Below are 26,426 nucleotides of genomic sequence, written 5' to 3' on the forward strand. Positions count from 1 at the left end.
AGCATTGTGAAGACAGACACGGTTCTGCATAGGTGCCTAGACGATTAGATGAAAACATCGATGGAGATAGTTCCCCTCTGTAAAGGCTACAGAGCTTTTGACAGGTGATCCTTATAAATTGTGGTCTAGTTTTCTAGTTTGTGATAGAGTTGCAACGGTACCGGGTGGTAGATTTCTTTTAAATTTGCGGAAGCTCGATCATATAGATAGAGATACAAAGTTCTAATGATTCTCATTTACTTGTGGGTTTTTTTTTTATATCTGCAATACATTGTTTTTCCTAGTTATCTGAGTGCAAGATTTTACCTTTGCGGCCAGTTAAAACTTATGTCAGGAAGCCCGATACTTAACCGTGCATTGTGCAAGTTCTGGATAATTCCTGCTCTTGGTTGCAGGTGCAAACCCTTCAGCAGGTTGTCTGTTTTTAATGAAATGTATCTTGCTGTACGGAGGTGATTGAAAATCCAAGGAATATGGTTTGTTTGTGTTTTCAATAAGTTGATTTTTGTACATGTATGGAGCTAATCAATATTCTTTAGGAAATTTCGTAACGGGGATGTCAGTGTGGCCTATACCTAATTAATTATGTACTATCCTGTGCACAAGTTAACATGATATACCCCATTGTGGATAAGGTTATCGCGTGGGAAAGTAAGCGTAACAGTGTGTATGTGACTTTCACTGACATACCCATTGTGGATAAGTCTCTCTCAGTTATTTTTTTTGGTACGTGAAAATGCTCCCAAGCTTGTATAATATTCATTGTTCACACTGTGTTGCCATAATTATACTCTTTGGGCGGCATTAAATTTTGTTGCCAACCCAAACCCTTGTGGAGGGATGGAGTAGTAGTGTGCGCGCCAATTGGACTGCCCTCAAAACATGCAACCGCGTATGGCAAAAAGCCCCGGGGGGTTGATGTTTTCTCTCTTGGTCGGTTATTGTTTATTCCAAGTGAGAGCAAATTGTGAAGGAAGAACATCACCAACTAAGAAAGAGCGTCAACCCCCCTCGGCTCTGCAAAATTTTGACATTCTCTATGCTCCGTAAGATCTTCGTGATTTGGTCAGCTTTTGTTTGTTTGTTTCTTTCTTTCTTTCTTTCCAATGTTGTATTTTAAGGTAGTGGTAGTATGTGGTCATACGACTCATACCTAAGGATAAAGACTATGGGGAACTGTCCCATTAAGGGTAGGGATACATGCAGCATGTCTCATATAACCCCATATTAACCAATGAGTTTGTCGTTTGGAAAAATCGATAATCTTAGTCCTTAGAGTTAGGGTACCAACTTGTATCTTAACTTTTGAAATTTCAACTGATGTGGTAGCACTCCATCTCGTATCAACAAGTTTCACGAGCGAGTTTGTAGTTTCTTGTGCAAGAGCTTGTTTGGATTGGGTTGGTAGAAGCCCATGTATTCAATATGGTGTCGATGCACCGTCGGTTGGATTATGAATGAAATTTCAGTTTGATAGAACAAAAATTGAAGCGGCATCATTTCATTTTGTTTAATTCGATTCCACAGTAAATCTCATTTATTGAAAACAAGTCAGCAACTTGACATATTATATCCAACACCGGTTGTTATTTAGAAGTCGGAATAACAGTTAGTGCATGTAGCATGATGGTGTTTGTGTAAATCATGCGCAGATAATCATTGACTAACCTTAATTAAACATGGAAACAAGTTGAACCTGAGCTACGGAGCTGATTACGGAGTCATTTGAGCTTTGGTTTTGTGTGTATTAAGGTGGTGTTTTAAATAATATGAGTTTATTATGCTAATGTTAGGTCTTTAAACAGAGGGCTAGCCTCCACTTTGAATACCAGATATGGGAAAACCAGAAGAGATCTAGCTATACAGATCTTTCTTGGATTTTGAGCATCATCAAATTCCTTTAGTGGACCAAAATACTAAAAACAATTCATTAGGGTTTAATCAACAGACTGGTCGAATATTTTACTATATTCACACGGTGGATCTATCTAACGTGAGAGTTGGCTTAATCAGATTTATCAAAATTTCTCTCGTATCTCCTTATAAGTTATGTAGAGTAATGTTTTCTTTGAAACCTGTTGTCAGGCTCGAAATATAGACTGCATTTTCAGACAACAACCAATTTGATTAATGAATTAAATTTATAGTCAGATGAGAAAACATACGTGAATTATATCATCCCCAACTTATGTTCTATGTGATGATATTTCAGTTATGCTGAAATTTGCAAATGTTTATTTGGTTGTTGCTAATAAAAATTGCAAGTAATATTCTTTTACCAACTTATACTTTTGTGTTATACAAATCTGAAACCCTAAACTTTAAACATTTGAAGCTAAAAAATAAAATTTTGAACAAAAAAAAGTATCAACATAAAACAATGCTTCATATATTGGAATTTATGCGTAATTTGATTGGGTAATTGGATGATCAATCTAAGCTCGTCTATTAGAGCATCATCAATGGTATAAGTAATTTTAACAAACTATATTATTTACGCTAAAAGAATGAGAGGAGTGAGTTAAGCTTCACAATGGACTAACAATAATGTGTGTTAAATTATTATTTTATTATATATTGGTCCCTGCTACTACAATTTTTAAGAAATAAGTAATTTAAAATAGTTAAGAGTTGTAACATATTGGTGAATTATGAACTGCACACATTAAATAATAAAATTGACTCCATTGCTTAAAAAAAGACTAGTAGAAAGTAAAGAATCAAATGATTAAAAAAGACTAATAATTTATTCCTAGTTGGTGTATTAGGCAAACCAAGTAGGCAACATTATATTTTATTATTTTCTTTTCATCTATAACATCTACTTTTACGATTTTACTTTTAAATTTTGTCATTTTCCTACACGTAGAATATTTTACTATAAACAGAGATGTGGGGCCGTATTTGCCTACCCATGGTAGGCAACCTACTTAGAAGGTATAGGTAAAATTTGTAATGTCAATTGCCTATGCCATTAGAATTAGTTTTTCCCTACATAACTTATCAAAATGAGTTTGTCCACTCAATTGCCTCATCATATGCTCTTAATAAGTCTATGAAGTGGTAAAGTAGCTAAATAATTAGTGATCAACTCCAAATGATAAACTACTCTGATTAAAGTCATTTTATTTAATAAAATAGAAAGAATATAAAACATATAAACCTGCATTTGCATCCTTAATTGAACATTAATTATCGCTAAATTACAAGGAAGCCGTTATTCACGCTTTAAACAAGATTCCTCCCATAAATCAAATCAAGACAAAACTATTACTTATTGTTTCATCCAATGTTTAAGTGTATACTAATTACTATTATAATTAAACTCAGATACAAGTTGTACTTGTTTAAGTAGCAAAATTTTAAATTTATATTAAAAAAAAGTATAATTAAAATCAGATACAAGTTGTACTTGTTTAAGTAGTAAAATTTTAAATTTATATTAAAAAAAACAATATTTATAATTTGAACAAACACTACGAGGTTCGACCAAAAAAAATCAAGGACTACGAAGATGGGATCGCCGCGGGCCTACTCCTCTGCGGAAGAGAAGTGTTAACGTGGAGAAATTTTTCAATTGTGACAAGAATACAGATGGTACATCACATGTTTTTATAGAAGTAGTGGAAAATTTTATTTTTTAAGTTATTAACACACATATCCTACCATTTGTAACATAGTGTACCATCCCATGTACCGGTCACATTGAAAAATATTTCGTTAAGAAGATTTTCTCAAAGTGGGAGTCTTCATGGGCTTTCTGCCTCTTCATATTTTTAGCACAATATTTAAAAATGTTTGCATAAAAAATGTGCCAAAAATATAAAGTGGCAGATAAAGTTCATACATTTTCACTATTGAAAAAGTTTCCTCAACATTTCTCCAATTTAAAATACAAATTCAGATAAATTAAGTAGAGAGTCACTGACTTGACCTGATACATACATACATATATATATACATACATATATATATACATACATACATACATATATATATATATATATATAACACTTATATCCAAGTAAAATAACACAATTAAAAAAGTTATAACTAAGGAAATATAACAAGACAATAAAATATAAGACCATCTCCAATGGTTGGGCTAAAAGCCAAATTTTTTAGCCCGGAAAATTTAGCTTTTAGCTCAGAAACAGTTTTTCTGCTCCAACTGTTCTAGCCTAAAATTTTAGCCCGGGATTATTAAAGAATGAACTTAGGCTATTTTTTTTGTTAAATTAATAAATATGTAGATTATTGTAAATTAATTTTATGAACATTTTAATCTAAAAAAATTTAAATTCCGATAAATATTGGGTGGAGTCCAGTCCGATTTCTGGGCTAAATTTTGGGGGGAATTTGACATTAGTTTAGCATTTAGCATTTAGCCTAAAATTTCCCCTTGGGTTGGAATGGGTTTTGGGGGGGGGGGGGGGGAGTTTTGGGGGAGAATTTGGCTTTTAACCCACCATTGGAGTTGGTCTAAGGAGAACTAATGAAAATGACTTGAAAACTTTGAGTTTTAACGAAAAGAACAAAATAAAGGGTAAAGTAAATAGTACCAAAATTGACTTTTTAGTATAAAAATGTGGTTTTTTTGTTAAAGTGAACAATATCAGGAGCTTTTCGTTAAAGATTCCTAAAATATAACACTCACATGCATTTAATATTCTAATAAACTGAGTGTTGGGTTTTCATTTATATGTTTTGAATTCTAAACTTCTCTTAAAGTATTGCAATAGTCGAACCTTCCGCCGCTTGATGATAATAAAATAAAAATTCATAATAATAATAAAAAGCACTCAAAAACTTTGTTCCTATATAATGAGCTCCATATGGTTCTTTACATCTCACTTTAAAATTTCATTAGCCTCTCACACAAACAACACAAAATATCAAATTCTGAGACTTGGATTTTGAGAAATTTCTTGAAGATTTTTTTTTTTTTTTTCGATTCGAGCTCTAGAAATCTTCGAAAATGATATGTCTAATGGCTTCTCAGTCCATGGGCATGGCAACAATTTTTTTCTACACATGTTTTTGGATTCCATTTCACCAAATGAAGAAATTTTTGGCCAGATTGTTTTTTGGTGTGATTTTTTTCACTAATTTCCAGCAGCAGGAAGAGGAGGACTGTACGAGTCTTTCAGTGGCCAGGTTCCAGGACTTGCAGGCTCATGGTACCAAAAGGTGTGCACAAGTTTTGGAGGAGACATGTTCAGTTTGCTTGGTGGATTTTGAGGAGGAGGATTTGGTGAGCCAGTTGGGAAAATGTGGGCATGTTTTCCACGTGGATTGCATTGAGAGGTGGATTGAGAGCAGTCACTTTAGCTGCCCAATTTGCAGGTCACTGTTCTTCAATGTCAAAACATGCCATGCAAAACTGGATGAGGATGATGTTAGTATCTCTTCCTCATACATTAATGGTGGCTTTTCTTGGCATTATTAGTTATTTAATTTTGATTAGTTGAGTAATTAGCAGTTATTTGTTTGTTGAGAGAGGATATGTATGTAAAGGGAGGAATATTTTTCAGAAATAGTTTTTTGGATTTTTTTGGTTTAGGGTTTCTCATGTACTTGGCTGTTAATTATGCGAAAACATTTCTACTTTCATGCAAAGATACATATAGATTCTTGTCATTTATAAGACAATTGCAGGATGGCTAGTGCCATAGCGGAAATCAAGCGTCCTTGTGGTCCTCTTCATTCAGGTTCAAGGCTTCCCTATCCCTTTTCCCCTTAGTTAAGCAAAAGCAGTTTATGTTTTTGTAATATTAGAGGAAAACAAAGCCTAAATCTATCATAATCTTAACTCATCGATCCATCATCCTAACCATTTGGACCAACTACATGAACTTTTTAAAGTAATTAATGAGAGAAGGATTAGGTGATATTAGCTCATAGGCATTGGTCAAGTGAGAACCATTGCACTTAGAAAAATCCTCACCCGTATGTCCACCTTCTCTACCACTCGGATTAACTCAAAGGACTTGTTTATTTTAATTGGATCTAAACGATATAAAAGAGAGATTCGAACTTGGAGTACATTGCTCAACCAAATTGGCTACATACAAGTCTACAACGAATTCCAAGGACTTAAATCAAAAATATTTTTTTTGTAGCTTTCTGGTTTATGTTCGAATATCAATTGATATAGTTTAGTTGCTTGTTTTATTATATTTTTCAATATTGGCAATTAAAATTAGTTTAACAAATGAGTAGGGCATCTAAAGCACTATGTTTTAATTGTTGATGATGATGCATGCAGCATGATGGGGGTTAGGTCAACGAGAACACGAGGCACGTACTCTTAATTTGTTTAATTAAGTTTTAAAAATGTAAGAATCATTCCGCAAGCCAACTAGTCCACTGAAATTATTGGATTAGTAAACCCTATAAAACTATTATCCTTTCCCCATTATTTGTTGAGTTTTGTGAATCGTCATGCGTGAAGAACATGACAGATGAAAGAATAATGTTACGTTGAATATTCCTATGATTAGATACAGATGAAAATTTACTCACATTTTATAGTTTTAACAAAAAGTTCCAATCAAAAAGGAACTAACAACCTTTTATGGTTTTTATCAAAGTTACTTGTGGCTCAAGTAGTAAAAAGGTTTATCTTACGCTCGAGTCTAGGGCAAACAAAGACAGATGGTGGAGAGGGGTTGCAGTGAGTCTGAGTTCTTGTGCTGGGGAAAGTGGTTGCAATGAGTCTGAGTTCTGGCGCTGGAGAGAGTGGTTACGGTGGTAAAGGAGAAGAAAAATGAGTGGCGTTGGGTAGAGACGCTAAGTAGCGGTTGGTGGTGTTGGGTTAATGCAAATAGCAATTTTGGAATCTTAGAAATAAGTGAAGGAATAAAGAGGAGGAAAAGTCAATTATGGATTACCCCAACAACCCGGATTTCAAATACCACCTAAATGTAGAGAGTCCAATTCCATCAAATTTTGGACTTGGATTTCCAAATTTATGTAATCGAAATTCAATTCTACATTTTTATTCCGATTACCTTTATGTAAACATTTCATAATTTCTTTGTCCAATCATGTAGCCATTGATATATTATTAGCTGACATAATTAAATTATATAATCCAAAGACATAGGGTATTTTATGTATTTTGGTGGAACTTTAACCAAAAGAAGAGCTCAATTTTATAATAGTAAAAGCATATTGAATGTGTTAGGCAATGGCTGGAGGATAGAAGCAAAATTCAGCCACTCTCTCGAGAAACCCTTTCTCTAGAAACTCTCTCAAACCAACGTCAAAACCCTAGCATTCCTTCATGGCCACCGGCCTCTAGCTAAGGTTGGGAGCTGGTGGCAACTTCTCCTTCTCCTTCTAGCCTTCCTCTCTTCTTCCCGTCCTTTATTTCCCCTCTATTCCCCCTCCTATCCCAGATTTCTCTCACCTCGCCATCCATCTCTAGACCTGGTATTTTTCACCCGACCTGTTAAAATTAGTATTCGGATGAGTGATAAACGGGTTGGGCGATTAACAGATCAACCCATTAATCACCCGTTAAATAACGAGTCATTTTGGGTGAACCCACGAAACCCGTTAACCACCCGTTAAGATCCGTTATTGAGGACTTTTGTGTAATTTCAACAGTCTTAATAGAAAACCCTCAGGTTCCTCACGTCTCTCTATCTCTCTTTCTCTCGCACCATCGCATGGCTTTGCTATATAAGACTGAGAGATCGCTCATCGGCCATCGTTGTGCTCCTTCCCTTCCGACTCCACCACTCTCTCTCTAGTGAGCTCCGATTCTCTTCCACCTCTTTTTTCGTGCGTAACAATATACCGACTGAAAGTTCAAACCCTAATGCCCGATTCCTTTCCACCTTTTCGTTTCTGCAGATTAGATTCGTCTATTTTTTTTCTCAGTTTTTACTTGACCTTGATTTTAGGTGGTCTCTTCAGAACAACTTCGAATTAATTCGGAATTAGTTGATTTGTGTTTGATAATTTCAACTGCGATTGTGCTTCTGTTGTGTAAATTATGCTTTCTCTGTGTGATTGGATTGGAGATTTTGGGTTTCTAGGGTTTTCTTTTTCTTTCTTTTTTTTAAATATTTTGGTTGTGTTTTGGATAATGGGTTTTGTGTAAAATTTGTTCATTTGTATATTCTCTGATTAAAACTTCCATTTTTGGGTAATTTGGACCTGTTAATTTATCCCCATGAAGTTAAAAATATTGAGTTTGCTTTGTTTTGGTTGGTTTTTGGATTGGAATTGGGTTGTTGTTGTTGTTTGGTTTTACTAAAATTGATACAAACAACATTAGTTACTGCTCGGTAAGTTTCTATATCCTCCCTGTGTAGGCATCCTGCTCATACTTATATATTTCCTTCTATTTTTCTCCTGGCCTTTGAAATGTTTCCCTTTTAGGTGGATAAAGGAGTTTGGGTTTTCCTCTATTACATTGAACTTTAGTAATTAATTTGAAGTCATACTTTATATTTTGCACTGTCTCGTGATTGTGGATCGAGAACTGGCAGTGGCAATGGTATTTAAGCCATGAAGTTTTCGGGGACGGAGACATTATGGATGAATAAACTCTCCACTCTTTTAGGTTAACGGGTGAAACGGGTTGAAATAGGTGACCCGTTAGCTTAACAGGTTGGGTTCGGATGACCTGTTAGCTTAATGGGTAAGGTTGAACCTAACCCAAACCCAATAAACCCAACCTGTTTACAGGTCTACCCACATCCCCCTTATGTTTCTTTACGTTGTCTTCTCCAAACCAATCTTCTTAGCCTTCCACCCTCATCCCCCTTCCCGTGTCTCTCCCCCAACCTTCAGATCCAGACCTTGCCTTCTCAAGATTCTCTTGTTTATGCCGCTTGTGCTCTAGGTGTGGAGGTGGGTCTGCGGATGTAGTGGGTCTGGTAGTCTTACTTTGGTTTGGGAGTGGCTCTATTTGGGCTTTTTGTCGGTGGTCGTATCTGGAACCTCTGCTGTTTGCGGTTCATTGTTGCTGCTTCGTTGGATTTGTGGATGTGGCGGCCGGACCCGTCTTATGTCGTGGCATCGATATGGTCCTTACTTGAGGGTTCTATCCTTCTATCAGATGAGGTCCATTTTGTGGTTCCCATCTCAGATTAGTTTATTTTAGCCTAGTTTAATTTAATTTAGGTTAGTTTAGTTTAGAGCTAGTTTAGTTTAGCTCTATTGTCTTGCGTAGTGAGTGTTGTGATTGTGCCGTAAGGATGGCTGTATTTGGTTTTCACTTTGAGCATTGTATTATGTGGTCTCGTCTACTAACGATGACTTTATGTGGTCTCGCTGTTGTGATGACTTTATGAGGCAGTGCTATTTGGCAGCGATTGTTTGCAATCACCTATACAAATCTTTTATATATCGTTTATGTGATAGGTTTGTATGGGTGTTGTGGGAAATTCTTGTACATGTGATAGTTGTTCAGGGATTTACCATTATCGTCTCATCTGCGCAAATTAACGTCCAGAAAATTTTCTTAGTCACTGGAGGATTGTACCTAATCGGCACCTATGTATTGCTCTCGGTTGATTAATAAAATACCAAATATCGTTGCTTGTCAAAAGAAGCAAAATTCAGCCACTCCAAACAATGATGCAACATAGGTTAAGTTTTTAAATGTTAAGTGGATCCCATGTTACCCACAATTGAAAAAATAAGTTGGCTTTTAAATGTTAAGTGGGTCCCATGTTACTCACAATTGAAAAATGAGTTGGTTTTTATTTTCCTTTTTCAACCAGGGCTCACGTCAATGTGATTGAGTTGATTTCATAACATCCTTCATGATCTGAACGCTTAATCAAATAATGTTTTGGTCATCGTTGAAAAATCTTTGTAGAATTTTACTGTATTGAAAAACATTTAGTTATTTAACTAGAACAAGTCACAAATAAACAGTAAAATTTTACAATAAAAATCAAATAAATAAATAGTTTCTGATAAAAACCACACATTTGTTTTTCTTTAAACATTTTTACAAGACAAAATCTACAATTTGATTACATTTTGGGCCTCTTGGAAGGAAACTTGAAAGGGGTTTATTTATGGGCTTTTTGGGGGCTCAGAAGTTGGTTTTCAGCCAGCCCGGCCTTTTGCCTCGCTTTTCCTGAGCCCATTGGGAGGTGGGCAATACCGCTTTCATAACGTTCCCAATTTAAGAATATCGGAAAGTTTAATCAAAGATTTGCAGTGATTAGAAGCTCAGAGCTGGGTTTCGGCGAAAGCTTCGAGCTTTGAAGAAGAGCAAGCAATCGATCGCCACAGAGAACGCAGCCATGGTGATTCTAACCGATTTCTCATACCTCATCATACACCAATTAGTTGTTTTCGCTTTTCTCGTCCTCAAATTTCAATTTCTTAGAGGGGTTGTGCGAACTTAGATTTTTTAGATCTGGGTCGAATTGGTTAATCGATCATTACTTATCTGGGATTTTTTTTTTCGTGTTTCGATTTGTTTTCTTATGAACAAAATCTGGGTTTTTGTAGTTATAGGAAATTACAGTAGGATCCATCTTTGCCATGCCATTACTCAAAAGTACCCAATTTTTCTTGGAATTTGTGTTGAAGTAAGAAATTGGTTGTTTGACAGCATTGCTGGGGTTGAATTTTATTTGGGTTTTTAGTTTGGTTGCTGATCTGATAATGGATTGTGATGTAGATTCATTTTGTGCTTCTTATAAGCAGACAAGGAAAAGTGAGGTTGACAAAATGGTATTCTCCTTATACTCAAAAGGAAAGAAATAAGGTACTGTCGATAAATCTCATCTCGTTTTCTCGGGTTGTTTAATCGTCACTAGAATATATAACTCCAAGAAGAGTAATTACATGAACACTTTTTCGTTCTTGTAATGAGAATGGCTTTTGATTCTCACATTGTTAATCACCGTATGTGTGTGTGTTCTTCCGTGTTGCAAAGGTTCTTCGTGAGCTTAGTGGAGTGATTCTTGCACGAGGTCCCAAGCTCTGTAATTTCGTGGATTGGAGAGGATACAAAGTTGTTTATAAAAGGTGATGCAAAGAAATATGGTTGTGTTTTCCTCTTCTAGGGACAGAATTATTAGTGAGTGGCCTGTCTTGGAATTCCGTTACTGAATTTCTGTGAGTCTGTTGTGCAGATATGCTAGTCTGTATTTCTGCATGTGTATTGATCAAGAAGATAACGAATTAGAGGTCCTAGAAATGATTCATCATTTTGTTGAGATTCTCGACCGATACTTTGGCAGCGTGAGTGATGGCATTATATTCTTCATTTCATTTTGATAAAGGATGTTGTTGTACAGTGTACTAATATGTTTATACCCACAGGTCTGTGAATTGGATTTGATCTTTAACTTCCACAAGGTATGTATGTTATGCTTGATTAAGAGTCGATTTTTTAGACTTTTGAAATTGCGTTACAAAGAAGATTGTATTTACTGTTTGTGCGCACGTGTTGCTGCTATATTGTTAGTAACCAATGCAATAATTTGCCTCAATCCTCTTGTGAGAATTTTCTGATGTATATTTCGATAACTTGATATGACATTTATAAGGGAGTAAATATCTGGCTTGATTGTTTGCTATATTCAACATGGTAGGCCTACTATATACTGGATGAAATTTTGATTGCTGGTGAGCTTCAAGAGTCGAGCAAGAAAACAGTTGCACGGTTGATAGCTGCGCAGGTACGGATTATCTTAGATAAGTTCCATTCGTCATCAAATATTTCTACTCTCGCTAATTGCATTTTATTTCTCGGTTCTAGGATTCATTGGTGGAGACTGCAAAAGAGCAGGCTAGTTCGATAAGCAATATAATCGCGCAGGCAACCAAGTAGTGAAGAACAAGCATATGGTTACTTGTTGTATCATACACATTGAAGTGTGTCTATTAAAATTGTTACTATTCTTTTGAAATTATTATCGTCACCGATGTGCGTTGTTGGATACGCTGTTTAAGGATTGTACAATGAAATGTTTCCGATTTGTCGTTGATTATATATCTTGTGTGGATGGTTTATTCTTAAGGAAAATTAACGAAAAAAACTTAAACTTTGAGTTTTAATAATGACAAAATAAAGAGTAAAGTGAATAGTACCAGAATTGATTTTTTAGTGTAAAAATGTGATTTTTTGTTAAAGTGAACAGTATCGTGAGTTTTTCGTTAAAACTCCCTTCTTAATTGGCAAAGCTACTGGCTGTATACTGTAGTATGAAGGCCAACGTTTCACATGTTTCCTTGAATCGAAAGCATATATGTTAATTAAGTCCTTCAATATAAATTCAAACATGAACTTTCGGAGTTGGGGCATGCATTCATATTAACGTTAATTTCAATCTAGTTAACATTTATTCGCTGTGAAAAATGCTCCGCTCGTTGTAAGTGCTACTTCTCTGTTGGTTCCTTGTAAAACCTCTACTGCACCCAACCCAGACACCAAAATTGTGCCCCCTCCCCAGGCGCTTCTTTGCGCCTCAAAGATTCGAATTTCATGCTCCGAGGTTTGCTGTACAGGAAGACTGGGCCGATAGACCTTGTCCTGCAAAGTCGAAAGCAAAAATATGACTAATAACAATCAGACACCATACTTTTGGTCTGTAACACCAAGTCTGCAGTGACAGCTTAACAAAAATTATACTAAATCAGAAGCAAGCAGGCAAAATTGTAATCTATCCAAAAGAAATTAAACTGAACCTTTAGAAAATTATCCAAATCCACTGCATTTACAAGGACTCCATCTTCCCGTGTTCTAACCTTGGCCTTTGGATCTTTTTCAATGGGTTGAAGAGAATGTCGGAGGGCTCTGCATACAAAAAACACAGAATTTCAAGACGTAATTAAGAATTCGAATCCTGGGTGCGCTCTCTAGATCACTATTGGTATTTAAAAACCAGTATTTCTATGATGGATGTCAGCCTACCATGCAACGAATCAAGGGCCAATTAAATCCACGGAAGAAAGGATGTTGCTTGATTTCATTTGCACCAGTATTGGATCCTAAACGTGCGTCCGGATCTCTTTGCAACAATGCATTGATCAACTGCCGTGCTGCAAGGCTTACCTGGAACATCAAGTAATGTTAGTGGGTGCATAATTAGCTCGAAGCTTCCAATAATGACAATACAAACGCAATAGTAAAACTTCATCCATCTTTAGGTCAAACGATCACCGGGTCCAAAATGACAGAATTAATGCACAGTTCAATCTTAGATTTACCGGAACACTGCCTGGAAACGTGAGATCTTTGTGCAGGATGTTGGTGAATGTCCTCTGCCTATTTTTACCCCTGAAAGGTGTACGGCCATACAGCATCTCATACAACAAAATACCTGAATTCCGAACACAAACAAAAGCATTAGTGATAAAAATGTACAACAGCTCTATCAAGAAAGTAGGAGCTACACAGTAGGGGGGGGAAAACAACTCCATGATAACAAGATTGCAAAGTTTTATTATATGCACACTTTTGAATACCAAAGTAATTTTCAAAGCAGTGGAAGCAGTGGTACTTGTAAAATTGATTCCTTCACGAGCATAAGTAATGATTTCGTGAAATTTACTGCTTACCAAGAGCCCACCAATCAATAGCACTGCTGTGGCCTGCACCAGTAACAATTTCCTGAAACCAAGCACCTATAAGAGATTCAAAAATATACAGGCAGACGAAACACTGACCAGATTTGTTGTTATACAATTATTCCAAAACATGACATACAAAATGTCAGAGCAGTTAGCATGGTATGAAGCACATGCATACATTTTATTGTTGATGAAAAGCTCGTGTTGTGTGTGTGTGTGTGTGCGTGCATGTCTCATAGGGGACTTTGATCCTGAGTTCCATGTAGTGACTACGCATGAAAATCTTTTCTGAGGTGTTAACCAATCATTGTAGAACCATACAAAAACAAAGCATGCTCTTTTGTCTAATCCGCTAATCAAAATATTGAAAGTAAGATGACCTAAAACCATAATGGAAGGGGATCATGTACAGGAGCAATGTACTCTTCAGTTCCGACAAATGAATTTGATTGTGAGACTGGTTCTGCAATAAATGTTGGTGGTGGTTGACTGCTCGACCGTCTTCTATTGTTAAGCGATTGATGCCTTATAATCTGTACAATGCACAAAATTTTATATATCTATATATATATTAACAAATAAGAAGAGTAAGTCTGTAAAGAGAGAAGCAACATTATTTTATAAGAGGATTGTGATTTGTACCAGGGGTTTACACGATGTCATAAATGATAAATCAAAATCTGTTAAAACAATATGCCCATCCTTCTGGAGTAAAATATTTTCAGGCTTAAGGTCGCGATATACTATTCCTGTAAGAAGCCACAGATACAGTCAGCTAAGAAGCAAAAGAACTGAGATGTTCTTCATCATAAATGATGCAGATTCGTTATAATAGGTCAAACGTGGGTTGGATTCCCGTGCTTCAAGTGCTAGTCCTTATACTCAGGGAATAACTCACCTTACATCTGATTATAGTTTACATCAACAACAACAACAACCAAGCCTTATCGCACTAAGTGGAGTTGGCTGTATGGATCCTAAAACGCTCTGTTAGCTCCAAGTACTCCATATCTTTTCTTATAGTCTCGTTCAAAATCTTCCTAGATCTTCATCTACCCCTTTTGCCCTGACCCTCCGTCTTCTAGTCGCATCTTCTACCCAGAGCATCTGTAGGTCTTCGGTTCACTTGTCCAAACCATCTCAACCGAATTTCTCTCATCTTATATTCAAATGTGGCCAGTCCTACTTTCTTGGACATCCTCGTTCTTAATCTTATCTGATTATAATTTATGTGTCAGGAAAATTAAATAAACAGTAAATGTTAACCCCAGGATTTGGTAAGAACACCCATAACTTCATGAGGTTTTCTTCCATTTTTGATGCGGTAGAAAACAATTAGAAAAAACATTGAATAGTCAAGTGGAGCACAGAAACTGTTCATATCATTAAATCAAAATACCTAGACAATGAAGGTATTCCAAGGCAATAACCACCTCTGCCGCATAAAACCTGGCAGATAGTGAAAGTTAAAACACTAATCTTAAGAGAGCTACTTTATAGTTGGTTAAACATTGATTGTACAAAGTCTGCAATCAATCTAACAGTAAAAAGTCTGCAATTCATATGTACCAAACATCAATTTCTGCTTCACACGACCAAAGGTCCACCATCCACAACATTGAATAAAAGTGTTATCTAGCAGTTGTGGACACAGTTATGCCCAAAGGTATCCCTGTCTCCACCATATTTTGAAATCTACCTTAACAGGATTAGGGTGCATATGGTTTCATCACATTTCAGCCAAAGCAGGGTTTTAGCCTGCTGAAAATTTTGTTCCATGACTGGTACCAATTCGTAAGAGGAAATTGAATTTATAATAAATCTTTTATTACATCAACCAAAGAGTACAATGCATCTCCTAGAAAACATGGATCATACTCTTCTGCTGCCTCACTTTAGATCCTTAGTTATATTATATCACAAACAAATCCAAAAGTTGTCATAATTGGATTTATTTAATCACTAGCAAAAAAGAAAGCATGCATGACCGCATTTGGATTCATGATACGAGGCTCATTTTGAAAGTCAATTAACACAAAGTAAAGCACTCATATCCCTGGAAACTTGAATCCCACATAAGCAAGAGTTTAAAGTAGCAATAGACAGATTAATGCTTTCCAGTCATTAATTCCAAGCAATAGTAAGTGGTAGCTCTAAGATGGTACCGAGAGATGTTAGAGTACAATTATAGAAGTACCTCGCAGATTCCTCCTTAAATAATTTCATTGGCTGCTGGTCAAGCAAAGCAAATAACTCTCCACCACTGAAAAAGTCTGATATCAAACAAACGTGTGTGGAGGTCTGAGGAGATGAGAAAAAAACATTAGCATACTTGAACTTATACCATAACAGTAAATTTAAAAATTTGACAGTAAATTAAAAAATTTGAACTGCGTAAATAAAACTTGTTGACACTTAACCAACATATTACAACTCCCTTAGAACCCTTTTTTGCTTTCTTTTACATAGGAACTATAGAACCAACACCAACAAAGTCAAATGTCAAATGAAGTCCATAAAATATTGTAGAGTTTGAGACACAGAGTCCGGATATCTATTTTGACTCGTCATGCATGCCAAGCATATTAGTTTGACAAATCATTGCTTCTTAGCTTGTATAACAGACCAGTATGAGAATGGTCGAAAAATCAGGTTGTAAGTGTAATAATCCCCTTGAAGAAACACTGAAATGTTAAAGTCCAATGAACTGTATAAGTCTGCCCTCCAACTAAGAGAAATCCAATTTCCTCTTTTGTTTATTTGAATTAGAAGAATTCAAATAAACGAAAGAATAATTCCTTTGTAAAACAAGTACAATCGTTAGAAGGTAGTGCTTATCTGTCCTCCAATGTTGTTGCCAAATAGGTTTAGCCTTTTTGACTTAGTCAATAACAAGATATATGTGATTTAGATAGAATGGAGGATTGAACTGGCCCTCAATCAGATTTCTATGCCTATTAGTGCACATGCATAAGCATCCCATGCATCCAAAACATCCATATACAAAATTACCTCAAATGAAGTGTATAGTGTGGGGAGAAAAGGATGGTCGAGTAGTGAAATTATCTCCCTCTCAATGCATGCTCGGTGAACCTGAAAACCAACAATAGCAATATGTGACCACGGTGATATATAAAGAAATTACACCACATTCCACTTTTGCACAAATGAAAAAGGGCATCCATGTGTGTATGTGTGCAAATACCACACATTTACAATCAAGAGCTATGGATATGCAGACATGTAAGGGTGTACAAATGACACGCAATCATGCACAAAATTGCAAAGGGCCTTTTCTGGACACTGCAGGGATATGTTCTTATTCATTGCTGAAGAACGCAGGGGTTCTCTTATGTGCTCATACCTTGTTGCGGTTCAACATTCTTGACTTCTCCATTGCCTTCATAGCATACAGTTCACCTGTACCTTTTAGTTCCACCAAATGTACACTGCAAATTTACCATAGTAATGTAACTGAAAATTAGAGATCCAGATGAACGAATATTTTTTGTATGCATTGTATAAAGGATTGCCTAATAAGCTAAATATAAATACAAATTGAGACGGAGAAATGACAAAAACAACTGTAGCTGAACCCCACTCAATTACATATATCAACAAAGGTGAACAATTTGCAGTACCTTCCAGTATTACCACATCCCAATGGTTTTACAGGCTTAAAATGACGTAGACCAATTTTTTCACCACGAGCAGTGATCTATAGAAAACGCATAAGATTATAAAAAAAAACATTAGTGACAGACACAGCTTAAGCAAAAACTTGTGAAGCTCATAAACACCATATCTTGATTCTGAACATGATGAAGTAACTGTAACTTGTATGGGCCTAGACTACAGAAACTAAAATACATGTCAACACCACCATATAAATAAGACAGCTAAAACATATGCAACTGCATACTGATCTAAGTAATGGCAATGTTAGTCAAAACACTCCCAAGTTATAAACAATACACAATTCAAATAAATCACTTTACAATTAATTTTAAGATTGCCTGTATGTCTATCTACCTCAGCTATACAAGAGTAAGGAAGTTATAAAGATGAATCCGGATAACCAGTTTATAGTAAACTAATAAAATCCTTAACCTAATATACATGAAGTTTAACAGAAAAAGATTGTTTGAAAAATGGATTGGTACCTCCCGTATTGCTGTCCAAGAAGGACTCTCCCTTTTGTGAGGCCTTGGCCAGACAGGTTGAGAATGAATTGCCCATAAATCTTCTGGTCTCTAAATAATGATATAATATAAAATCTGCATCAGCTATAGTTCCAAATTATAGCCGTAAATATATTAGATCCCATCATTACGTAAAAGATGTAGCAATCAAAAATGAACGAAGTGTAAAATTATTAAAATCACAGATATTTTAAAATATTTTTCAATACCGATTTTTAACCCAATCTGAAAAATCTCAATCAAATATATTTAAATGTATATTTAATTTAAAAAAAGAAAAACAATCAACTCATTGGACAGTCTAACTCAGAGCAAAAAGAGTACCTTACCAAGTTGGCATCAGGAAGTTCTCGGACAACCTCATCAACATTGTGTGCAGTAGCTTTGACCTGATAATATAGAGAAAAACACTTAAACATCAGCAGTATCAGATGAGAAAGGTATTAAATATATATCAATAAAACCAGGGATAGAGTGTGCCACACATGGACTGAAAATCTGCTGATGTGAGATCATACGACAACAGAAGATCCGGCAGTTTTCAGAGTATGTATTTATTGCTTATCTTGTCCATGATATCAAATGCCCAAAAAAGTAAGTTGATTTTCTTTCTAAATGCAAAGTATGTTGAAACTTGAAAACATTGAAGTTTGTTACCTAGCTATCTACTTCTCCTTTTTTATCTCCCTCAATTAATTGGGACATATGCTGAATGATCTGACTATTCGAAATTTAACTCAATTCTAGCCAACTTCCAAAATAACTGGTATTGCTTTGAAACGATATTCTGACTATTTAGAACTGTCACATTAGGAAGGCAACAGCATCATGACTACAACAGCACATAAATATTTAAGTTCTACAGACGGTATCCAAATAATAGGAAAATAATTACCAATTTAGCACTTTCTATCTCTGTGCTCTCTGATAGGCGATTTCCCAGAGGTTCCACATGACCACTCTCATCCAGTTGGACACCAATGAAATATTGAAGTTCACCCTATAAAAATTAAAATGGACTCAACATAAACGCCACAATGAAGTATGCAGCAGAATTTGATAAGAAACAAGTTTGAACCTACAATAAGAATCACACAGTTACCTTCTGGTCATGCATGGGCTGCAAATGAAATAAATTCAAAAACTTTTTTCCTGCAATTTGAGAAATGTTAACCATTAGTGAAAGGAAAAATGTAAAACAAAACCTCCAAACCAAATCGAGTAAGTTAAACAGAAAAGAATTTATACACTGCATGGAACTTAACAATTAAATGTCGTTCATTTTCTTGTCTTCCACCCGGCATGAACCAATAATTCAAGTAATTGCCATTATAGCATATTTACAGCATCAGAAATTTCAAGGCTTCTTACCACTCTTGGTATAGTTGATCAACTGGACAGTAACTTCTCTTTGTTCTCTTGTGGCACCTCTTATCTTTGAGATAGTTGCTTGCTCTGTTTCAGGTCTCTGGAGAAAACTATGAAACAGATAAAGCAGATTAAATTCCTATTGCCATCTCTGATAAAGTTTCTCATACAAATGAAGAATATACTAGATAAGGGGGATTAGATAGCAACAATGACAAATAAGTCTTAATTCTAATTTCATACAATTCATATCGGGAAACTGGACTCATTTACCTAAATGATAATTATAAAGGGATAACAGGAATACAATCTGAAATGCTTAAGTTATACAGCAGGAAGTAATTGACCTTGTTAAGAAAACTACATAATTAGAGTGCATTTCCTACCAACATGTTCTTCCCAAAATTTCTTCACGGGTATATTCTGTCAGTTCTAAGAAACTATCAGATGCAAATATCTGCACAGAAAAGAATCAAAAGACTATTAAACTCTTTTGCAAAATATAACATGCACCACGCTTAAACCATACATTTTAATTCAAGTAATCTTTCAGAGGAAATCATGATGCTTCTAAGTGCATAATAAAGGCAAATGTGAAGTGAATCTTCCTTGGGAATAGTAAGGGAATATTAGTATTAATGACAAATTGACAATGAGCAACCTTGTTCTGCCATGCATTACCAGTAAAGGAAAGCAAGCAAGTAAACTAAAGTAACCCTACTATCACCTATCGTATGCAGTGATCAGTAGTCTGCAGCTAGATATCTTAGAAAAGATCTACACCTAAAATGGTATCGTAATGTTCTTGAAATTGAGTTTGGCTTGCAAGATGCATTAGAAGTTGGATATAAAAGCTACAAGAAATTGTAGATCAATTCCAAAAGGTTGGCACTAGAAAACAACAAATCAACACCTGACTCACTCTATTGAGTTAAAATCATGAGTAATGGCTCTAAGTGGTTAAATGAGGTTATATAATGTGAGATCCATGGCATAGTGCATCCATGTGGTAGTGCAGTACCAACTTAGAGAGTTGGAAAATGAAAACCAGAATATATTTGAATGAGAGTGAGACTGGAAGAAAGTTGCATATTTAAAATAAAATAATTATTCTTACTATGGGGCAATCAGGAATTCTAGGATCACTAATCACAAAGTTCTTTTCAATGCGTTCCAATGTGGTTGCCAAGTCAAATCCTTGGCATATATCCCTTTCTCTTTCCGCACGGTCCCAATTGTCAGAGGGCTCTATATCTATGGTCATCAAAACCTCCGGTTCAAGAATAGGTTCTTTTTCATGCCTGCTTGCAGAGCTTAGAGACCTTGTTATAAAGCTGCAGGAGAACATCAAACACCTGATGGTGGTCTAACTAACTTCAAATGCGACTTTTAAATATAAAATACAAGGGAATATAGCATTAAAACACTGTGGTGAAACAATTACAATTTGGATTGGAAAATAGAATGTACTCACGAGAATAGTATGTACTCACCCCATGGAGGAAGCACATCCTGACTTTCGAAAAATTTTGCCCGCATCAATAGGAGAGCTCACGCTGTGAAACTTATCGCCTTTCACATCCGATTGAGGAGGTTGTGTACCAGGCATAATCACATTTGCAGTTGCAGCGGATTTAGGCAGAACATAATCAAGGTTGAGGCTGTCCTGCTCCTCATGAATGCTGACAGTGTCATGACTCGCAACCCGGATGTGAGAACGTGGATGTTTAACTGTTTGGACAACTTCAATGATGGAGCCTAATGCGCTTTCCTTCTGACGAGCTTATCCATGAACAACACAATTCCATCGGAAATGAAGTAAGACAACCATACAAAACCCCGAAAATTGATCAATTTAGCTTACCATCAGAGTGGATTAGTGACTTGGGCAATCCATTCGCCCTCAGTGCCTTGTCATTCACCCCTTCTGTGTACTTGTTGACCTCAACCTGCATTCTGCAAAATCAAGAAGTAAACTTTTTTCTCAAAATTATTCCAAGAAAAAAATTGCAATAAAATCTCAAACAATATCAATCAAAACTAAATGAAAACATTCTATATAGCATTCAAATTACAAAAGTTTCATAAAATTTAGAATTTTGGGGACTGACCCAATAAATTTGATGGTGTTTCCTTGCTCATCTTTGATTGGGGCAATGGTGAGAAGATTCCAGAAGGGAGTTCCATCTTTCTTGTAGTTGAAGAGCCTACCGCAGTAACTTTTCCCGGTCTTCACTGCGTCTCGGATTTTCGACACTTCATCCCGATCCGTTTCCGGTCCCTGAAGAAATCGGCTGCACCCAAAATATCACAATTTTAGGGCACCAACTTGCTTTCTTTCTTTTCGATCTCTTCGTCTCCGTGGAGGTGGAGCCACACTTTCTGGTTAATTGAAACTCAGAAAAGTTTGACCTAAATTGAACGAACCCCTAAAATTGCTACAAAGGGGACTGAACTGAACTGAAGGAAGGGAGTGAAGCTGCGCGGTAATTACTTCTTAATTTCAAATTACTATGTATTTATAGCAGCTGTTTGGTTTAGCTTAAAACATCGGGGTGCAAGACATAAAACGTCAGTTACGAAAAAAAATCTCATTTGAGTAGTTACAGGGTAGCGCAGTTAAACATGTTATGTTATCAAATGACCGTATATGAAAATGAAAACAAAGTGTCTTAGAAATGGACCAAATTGATACTTAAACAATTATATCAGACTATGTTACTAGAGGCGGATGGAAATAGGGATTAAGATGATTCCAAGATCACTCGAGTCTGGAAAATATACATGTAAAGATTTTTTGAAGGCCCTTCAAATGTTTGGTACAATCTTTTTATGCCTACTAAATGTTTGATGTAATGCATGCTAAGTATATCTCAACAGGCTGCATCAACGACACTCGACAAATTCTCTTTATATCACTGATCAGATTGTTTTGGTATATGCCATATGTGTTGACATGTACACAACAAGCCCACCAAATGAATAAACTGATTTTTTTTTTCTTTTTTGCGGGCTTTGCGCTCTATTTCTATCTAAACCACTCTAGGACCCTCAATGTTCAAATTCTAAATCCTCCATTGTATGCTATAATATGATTATTAACTTGATTGTATATTAAAATTGAAATAGGTATGAAAAATAATTTAAATCGAAAATTTAGGACATAACATTTTAGACTGCATAATGGGCTAATTATCCAGTACATATAAGCAAACCTAAAAATTAGTCTAATGTCAGACATGGTCCAATGTGCTAAAAATTAGTAACTTACCAGTTCCTGCCAATGACCTCCTTTGAAGAATACCCAGTCATCCCAAAGAAGCCACTACTAGCATACACAATTGGGCAATCAGGCTTAGTGGCATCAGAAACAACAAAAGTCTGCTGAAGTGTAGACAGAGCTGCCATCAACTCATTAGAAACCCTTGGAATATTTCCCATCTCACCCCCATAATTTGAGTCCTCAGAATTCCTTGCAGATGACTCAAATCTCTCTGATGAGTTTTTTCTTCCAGATATGCCCTTAAAGCTTCGTTCCCCAATATCTGATGACTTCACCACAATCCCCCACTCAGCTGTTCTTGCTGCTACGGTTGCCTTCTCTGTGATAATCTGGTTGTTGCCAGAATTGGAAGCATGCCCTCCATTTAAATCAGTGGCAGAAGTGCTTTTCAGATCGGCTGAAGCTTGAGCAGTTTCGAATGCCATCCACTTGGTGATGGAATTCCTTTTAGCAGCAGGAGCGGAAGTTTTTGTTGAAGAACTGCTTCCTGGTCCAATTTCCACAGTATCAGCAGCTTGCTTGTTGCTAGGGTTTGCTCCAACATCTTTCAGGTTGAAGACCTCCATTGAAAACAGAAAATCCACCACCTGCCATTCACATATCACTTAACTGAAAAAAAAATTATAAACAAATAGAATGTTAAATTTACATATATTTCTCAAGCTAAGAATGTAATCTACAAGCTCGTTTCCCACAGACAGCGTCAAACTATTTAAACTTTAGCAAATACTCCGGAGTTGAATTTCATCAAGAATTTGCTATTTTTCAAGTGGAGAGTGAAACGGAAAACATCACTCAATTACCATAACTCAGAGTAACACGATGTGCTACCTAGAGAATTAGCAGGCAAATAAATTATCTAAAAAAGGAAACTTTGCATGGAAGGACCTGCTGAAAATTCGAGTTTGATATCCTAGATAGAAAGTTTTCACTGAGCATTGACAACAAAGAACGCAGCCATGCTCAGTTCCCACACAAACCGACAACAATAGCAGATTTCATGAGAACCACCAGTCCTGATGAATTATATTATCTGTTCCTCTCCTCAGGTTATTTGCTCAATAAATATGCCCTCTCCCCCTCCCCCAAATTTGCCAAACCACATCTAACATGCATACGGTGAGATCTTGGAAAGCTCCTTTTCATCACAACTTTTGTTACTTACTTTGTAACACTCGCATTATCACATGATATTATTAATTTACTTATGTTATCGTATGTGTATTTAATTATAGATCTAATTTGCATGCATCTTTTTTCTCCTATTGCACACACATTTATTTTTATTCTTTAACGTCATTTTTCAAAGTCTAAAAATAAACATAGGTGTGCATGAAAAGAAATAGAGTGTATGGAAACATGTTATTTTGTTACTTGAGAGATGAGTGATTTCTCGACTCATTTTCATCTTTTGCACTCCCTCATTTTTTTTTTCTAGACATGAGATTAAATGATTCAAAGAACAATCAATGAACAGAATTGAGGAGGGGAGTGCAAAAGTGAAAATAGAAGTTTGGAAATCTCTCCCTATTTATTGGAACTGGATACCTTCTGGATTCCAATAATTTGAGCTTAAGAATCAAATGATTCGGACTGTTAAAATTTAATCTAATGATCCTTGAGCTTAGATTATTAGGATCCGAACAAAATCCGGTAATACTATACACTACTCATGACATCAAATTTGTCCAAAAACAAAAAAAAATTCATTTAATTGATAATGCTTTGTCACGTCGTGAGCAGGTTGGAGATGCGTACGATGCGTGGAGACCATACGTTTTTTTCCATTTATCCAATCCTTTTTTCTACATGTAAATTAATTTGTCACAGCCTTCCATGTGGGGTAAAAGCCTAGGAATCTGCGGGGGCCTCAATGATAAGTGCAGATGGGAACAGGCTACAAGAGAGGCGAAGAGATGTAGAGCCAGGAAAGATCAAACTTGAGATTATTTAGATTTCGACATCAGTTTTTAAAATTGTTTGTAGTCTTGCTTGCTTGCTCGCTCATGTACAAAATGCTTCCTACGCCAACTAGCCAAGGACCACTCTGTAAAATACGGGCTTGTAAGAGTATTTCAAAAGGAGGAATAAAAAATTCATGTGGAAAAAAATAATGTTTTTAAGCAAAATGTCAATTCTTATGTGACATGATGTGGATTGATATCAAAAGTGGTTGCTCTTAAATTTGACATTAACTTTAAATAGGGATTGCAACAGTTCGATTTGTGGACGAAAATGTTATATTTATCCTCGTAATCACAAAAATTAACCATATCCATAACCGCCAATTAACCATTGGATATTATTTATAATCATACTCACCGGGTAACGGATTTCCCATCGGTTAATAGTTATACCCATTGTCGTCAATACAAAAAATATATTTATTCAATTGACGTATGATAATTTAGTAAATATTAATTTCGTCATTAAATATTTGATGTATAAAATGATTTAATGAATGGATCTTGTAAAGCATAAAAATTAAAGTTAAACATTGATAATGTTGGCTGATCTTTGATATCTCCTATAAGTATTATTGGTTTGGTTTGGATTCTCATAGATTTTGATTCATATCAAAACATTTTTACTTGCCCACAAAATGCAACTCACACAATGCAACTTTTGTATTTTCAAGGTAATGGATTCAGTGAATAATATATATATATATATATATATTATATAATACAATTATATTCTAGATAATTATATATAAATATTATTATATTATATATAATTCGGTCCGGATTTGGGAAGATTGGGGATCCCTATAATCATATCCAAAACCATAACCAAATATTATTTACGGGTTTTCCCCATATTCAAAATAAACCCAAATTTTCATACCCAAATTCAATCCATTCGGATGACTATCCACGGTTTTTGATTTTAACAGTTAGAATTGTCATCCCTAACTTCAAATCTAATTTTAGTGATTAATAACGTTTTTCATCATTTTTTAATTATTTTTTTATCTAAAAATACTTATAACAATTATGAAAAGTAATTAATGCAATAAATAATAGTTTTTTTTTTTTGCCAAGAAATAAATAATAGTTTAACTTTAAAATATTAAGTGGAAACAAAATTAATATAAATAAATAAATAAAATTCTATATAAACTTTCAAATTTAAATTTTATGTTTAAAAATTAAAATCTCCTTAGAGGTGCTCTTCCACACACCCATAGAAATACTTCTTCAAGTCCACATGAATTGCATTAGGAGAAAGGGAATGATTTATACATTGTTTTTTTCTTTTGCACTTATTTTTTTGCTTTTGTACCTTTATTCTTTTTTTATTTTATTATTAAATCTAATTGTTAGAAAAGAAAATGAGTGTAGGGAAAAAGAAACCGAGGATATTTGTTTTTCATAAGAAAACAACTTTTTTGCACATGGGGGCGGATCTATTCATGAACTTGGATGGTTCCGGAACCACCCGGAAGTCCGAAAAAGCCCATATCAAGACCTCTAAGGACCACCGAATGATTTGGGCAGGTGGTGAAAAAGAGAAGACCACCATGATTGTGTAGATGCTATGCAACAGAAGTTTTGAACAAAAAGGACATAACTAATTTTAGACGAGGATGAATAAGGAGAAGACCACAATGGCTCTGCTATTCTTGGATCTTGGTATTTTTCCGTTTTGGGAGATATTTGACTGTTTCGTCTTTTATGGTCTTGTATTGTGAGCCATTAGGGCCCACAATTTCCCCCTTTTTTTTTACCTTCCCCCGTATTCCTTCTCTTCACTCTCTCCCTTTCGCGACTCTTTCCCTTAGCTCTCTCTCTCTAGAACTCTCTATCCCTCTCCAGGAGCACATCCAACACACAACAACAACGATAACACATCCACTATCACCGACAAGCACTCCAACAAGCCACCCTCAGAATCTTTTAATCACAAACCCAAACCAGGCCGAGGTCCCTCATTTTTTCTCTATCTTACTGCACAGTGATCACCACTGTTCCAAGATTCCTCCGACGAGTTCTCGCCATTTCTAACAAAGG

General features: G+C 35.6%; 2 protein-coding genes across 3 annotated transcripts; one reads left to right on the forward strand and one right to left on the reverse strand.

Annotated features, from left to right (window-relative positions):
- Positions 1-10,130: 10,130 nt before the first annotated feature.
- Positions 10,131-11,975, forward strand: LOC137729631 (AP-1 complex subunit sigma-1-like). Its single transcript, XM_068468625.1, has 7 exons — positions 10,131-10,280; positions 10,661-10,747; positions 10,919-11,010; positions 11,118-11,226; positions 11,308-11,343; positions 11,580-11,666; positions 11,747-11,975. The coding sequence occupies exons 1-7, from the start codon at positions 10,278-10,280 to the stop codon at positions 11,816-11,818; spliced, it is 486 nt and encodes a 161-aa protein (XP_068324726.1). The 5' UTR covers positions 10,131-10,277; the 3' UTR covers positions 11,819-11,975.
- Positions 11,976-12,161: 186 nt separating this feature from the next.
- Positions 12,162-23,454, reverse strand: LOC137729630 (phototropin-2-like). Of its 2 annotated transcripts, XM_068468623.1 has the most exons (24): positions 23,302-23,454; positions 22,402-23,000; positions 21,242-21,424; positions 20,995-21,086; positions 20,624-20,912; positions 20,248-20,464; positions 19,517-19,587; positions 19,134-19,240; positions 18,865-18,914; positions 18,658-18,762; positions 18,092-18,151; positions 17,724-17,813; positions 17,202-17,278; positions 16,925-17,009; positions 16,573-16,653; positions 15,758-15,861; positions 14,960-15,009; positions 14,203-14,309; positions 13,971-14,093; positions 13,549-13,600; positions 13,198-13,310; positions 12,902-13,042; positions 12,676-12,784; positions 12,162-12,520 (listed from the first exon to the last, which is right to left on the reverse strand). In XM_068468623.1, exons 1-23 carry the CDS (start codon positions 23,350-23,352, stop codon positions 12,755-12,757), a joined length of 2,877 nt encoding a protein of 958 aa, XP_068324724.1. In that variant the 5' UTR covers positions 23,353-23,454; the 3' UTR covers positions 12,162-12,520; positions 12,676-12,754. The 2 variants fall into 2 exon arrangements, with proteins under 2 accessions (XP_068324724.1, XP_068324725.1); XM_068468624.1 differs by lacking the exons at positions 12,162-12,520; positions 12,676-12,784; positions 12,902-13,042 and having other exon boundaries at positions 13,227-13,310; positions 13,941-14,093.
- Between the last annotated feature and the right edge of the window lie 2,972 nt (positions 23,455-26,426).

This window comes from Pyrus communis, chromosome 3 (assembly GCF_963583255.1).
Source record: "Pyrus communis chromosome 3, drPyrComm1.1, whole genome shotgun sequence".
NCBI classification, from domain to species: domain Eukaryota; kingdom Viridiplantae; phylum Streptophyta; class Magnoliopsida; order Rosales; family Rosaceae; genus Pyrus; species Pyrus communis.

Excerpts from the sequence above, each read along its gene's own strand:
- LOC137729631 (XM_068468625.1), top strand. Across the intron at positions 11,011-11,117 it reads TACAAAGTTGTTTATAAAAG|ATATGCTAGTCTGTATTTCT; the intron begins GTGATGCAAAGA and ends TCTGTTGTGCAG. Across the intron at positions 11,344-11,579 it reads TGATCTTTAACTTCCACAAG|GCCTACTATATACTGGATGA; the intron begins GTATGTATGTTA and ends TCAACATGGTAG.
- LOC137729630 (XM_068468623.1), bottom strand. The coding sequence starts at position 23,352 with ATGCTCAGTGAAAACTTTCTATCTAGGATATCAAACTCGAATTTTCAG. Across the intron at positions 20,913-20,994 it reads GTCACTAATCCACTCTGATG|CTCGTCAGAAGGAAAGCGCA; the intron begins GTAAGCTAAATT and ends TTCATGGATAAG. Across the intron at positions 15,010-15,757 it reads TTTAAGGAGGAATCTGCGAG|GTTTTATGCGGCAGAGGTGG; the intron begins GTACTTCTATAA and ends ACTATCTGCCAG.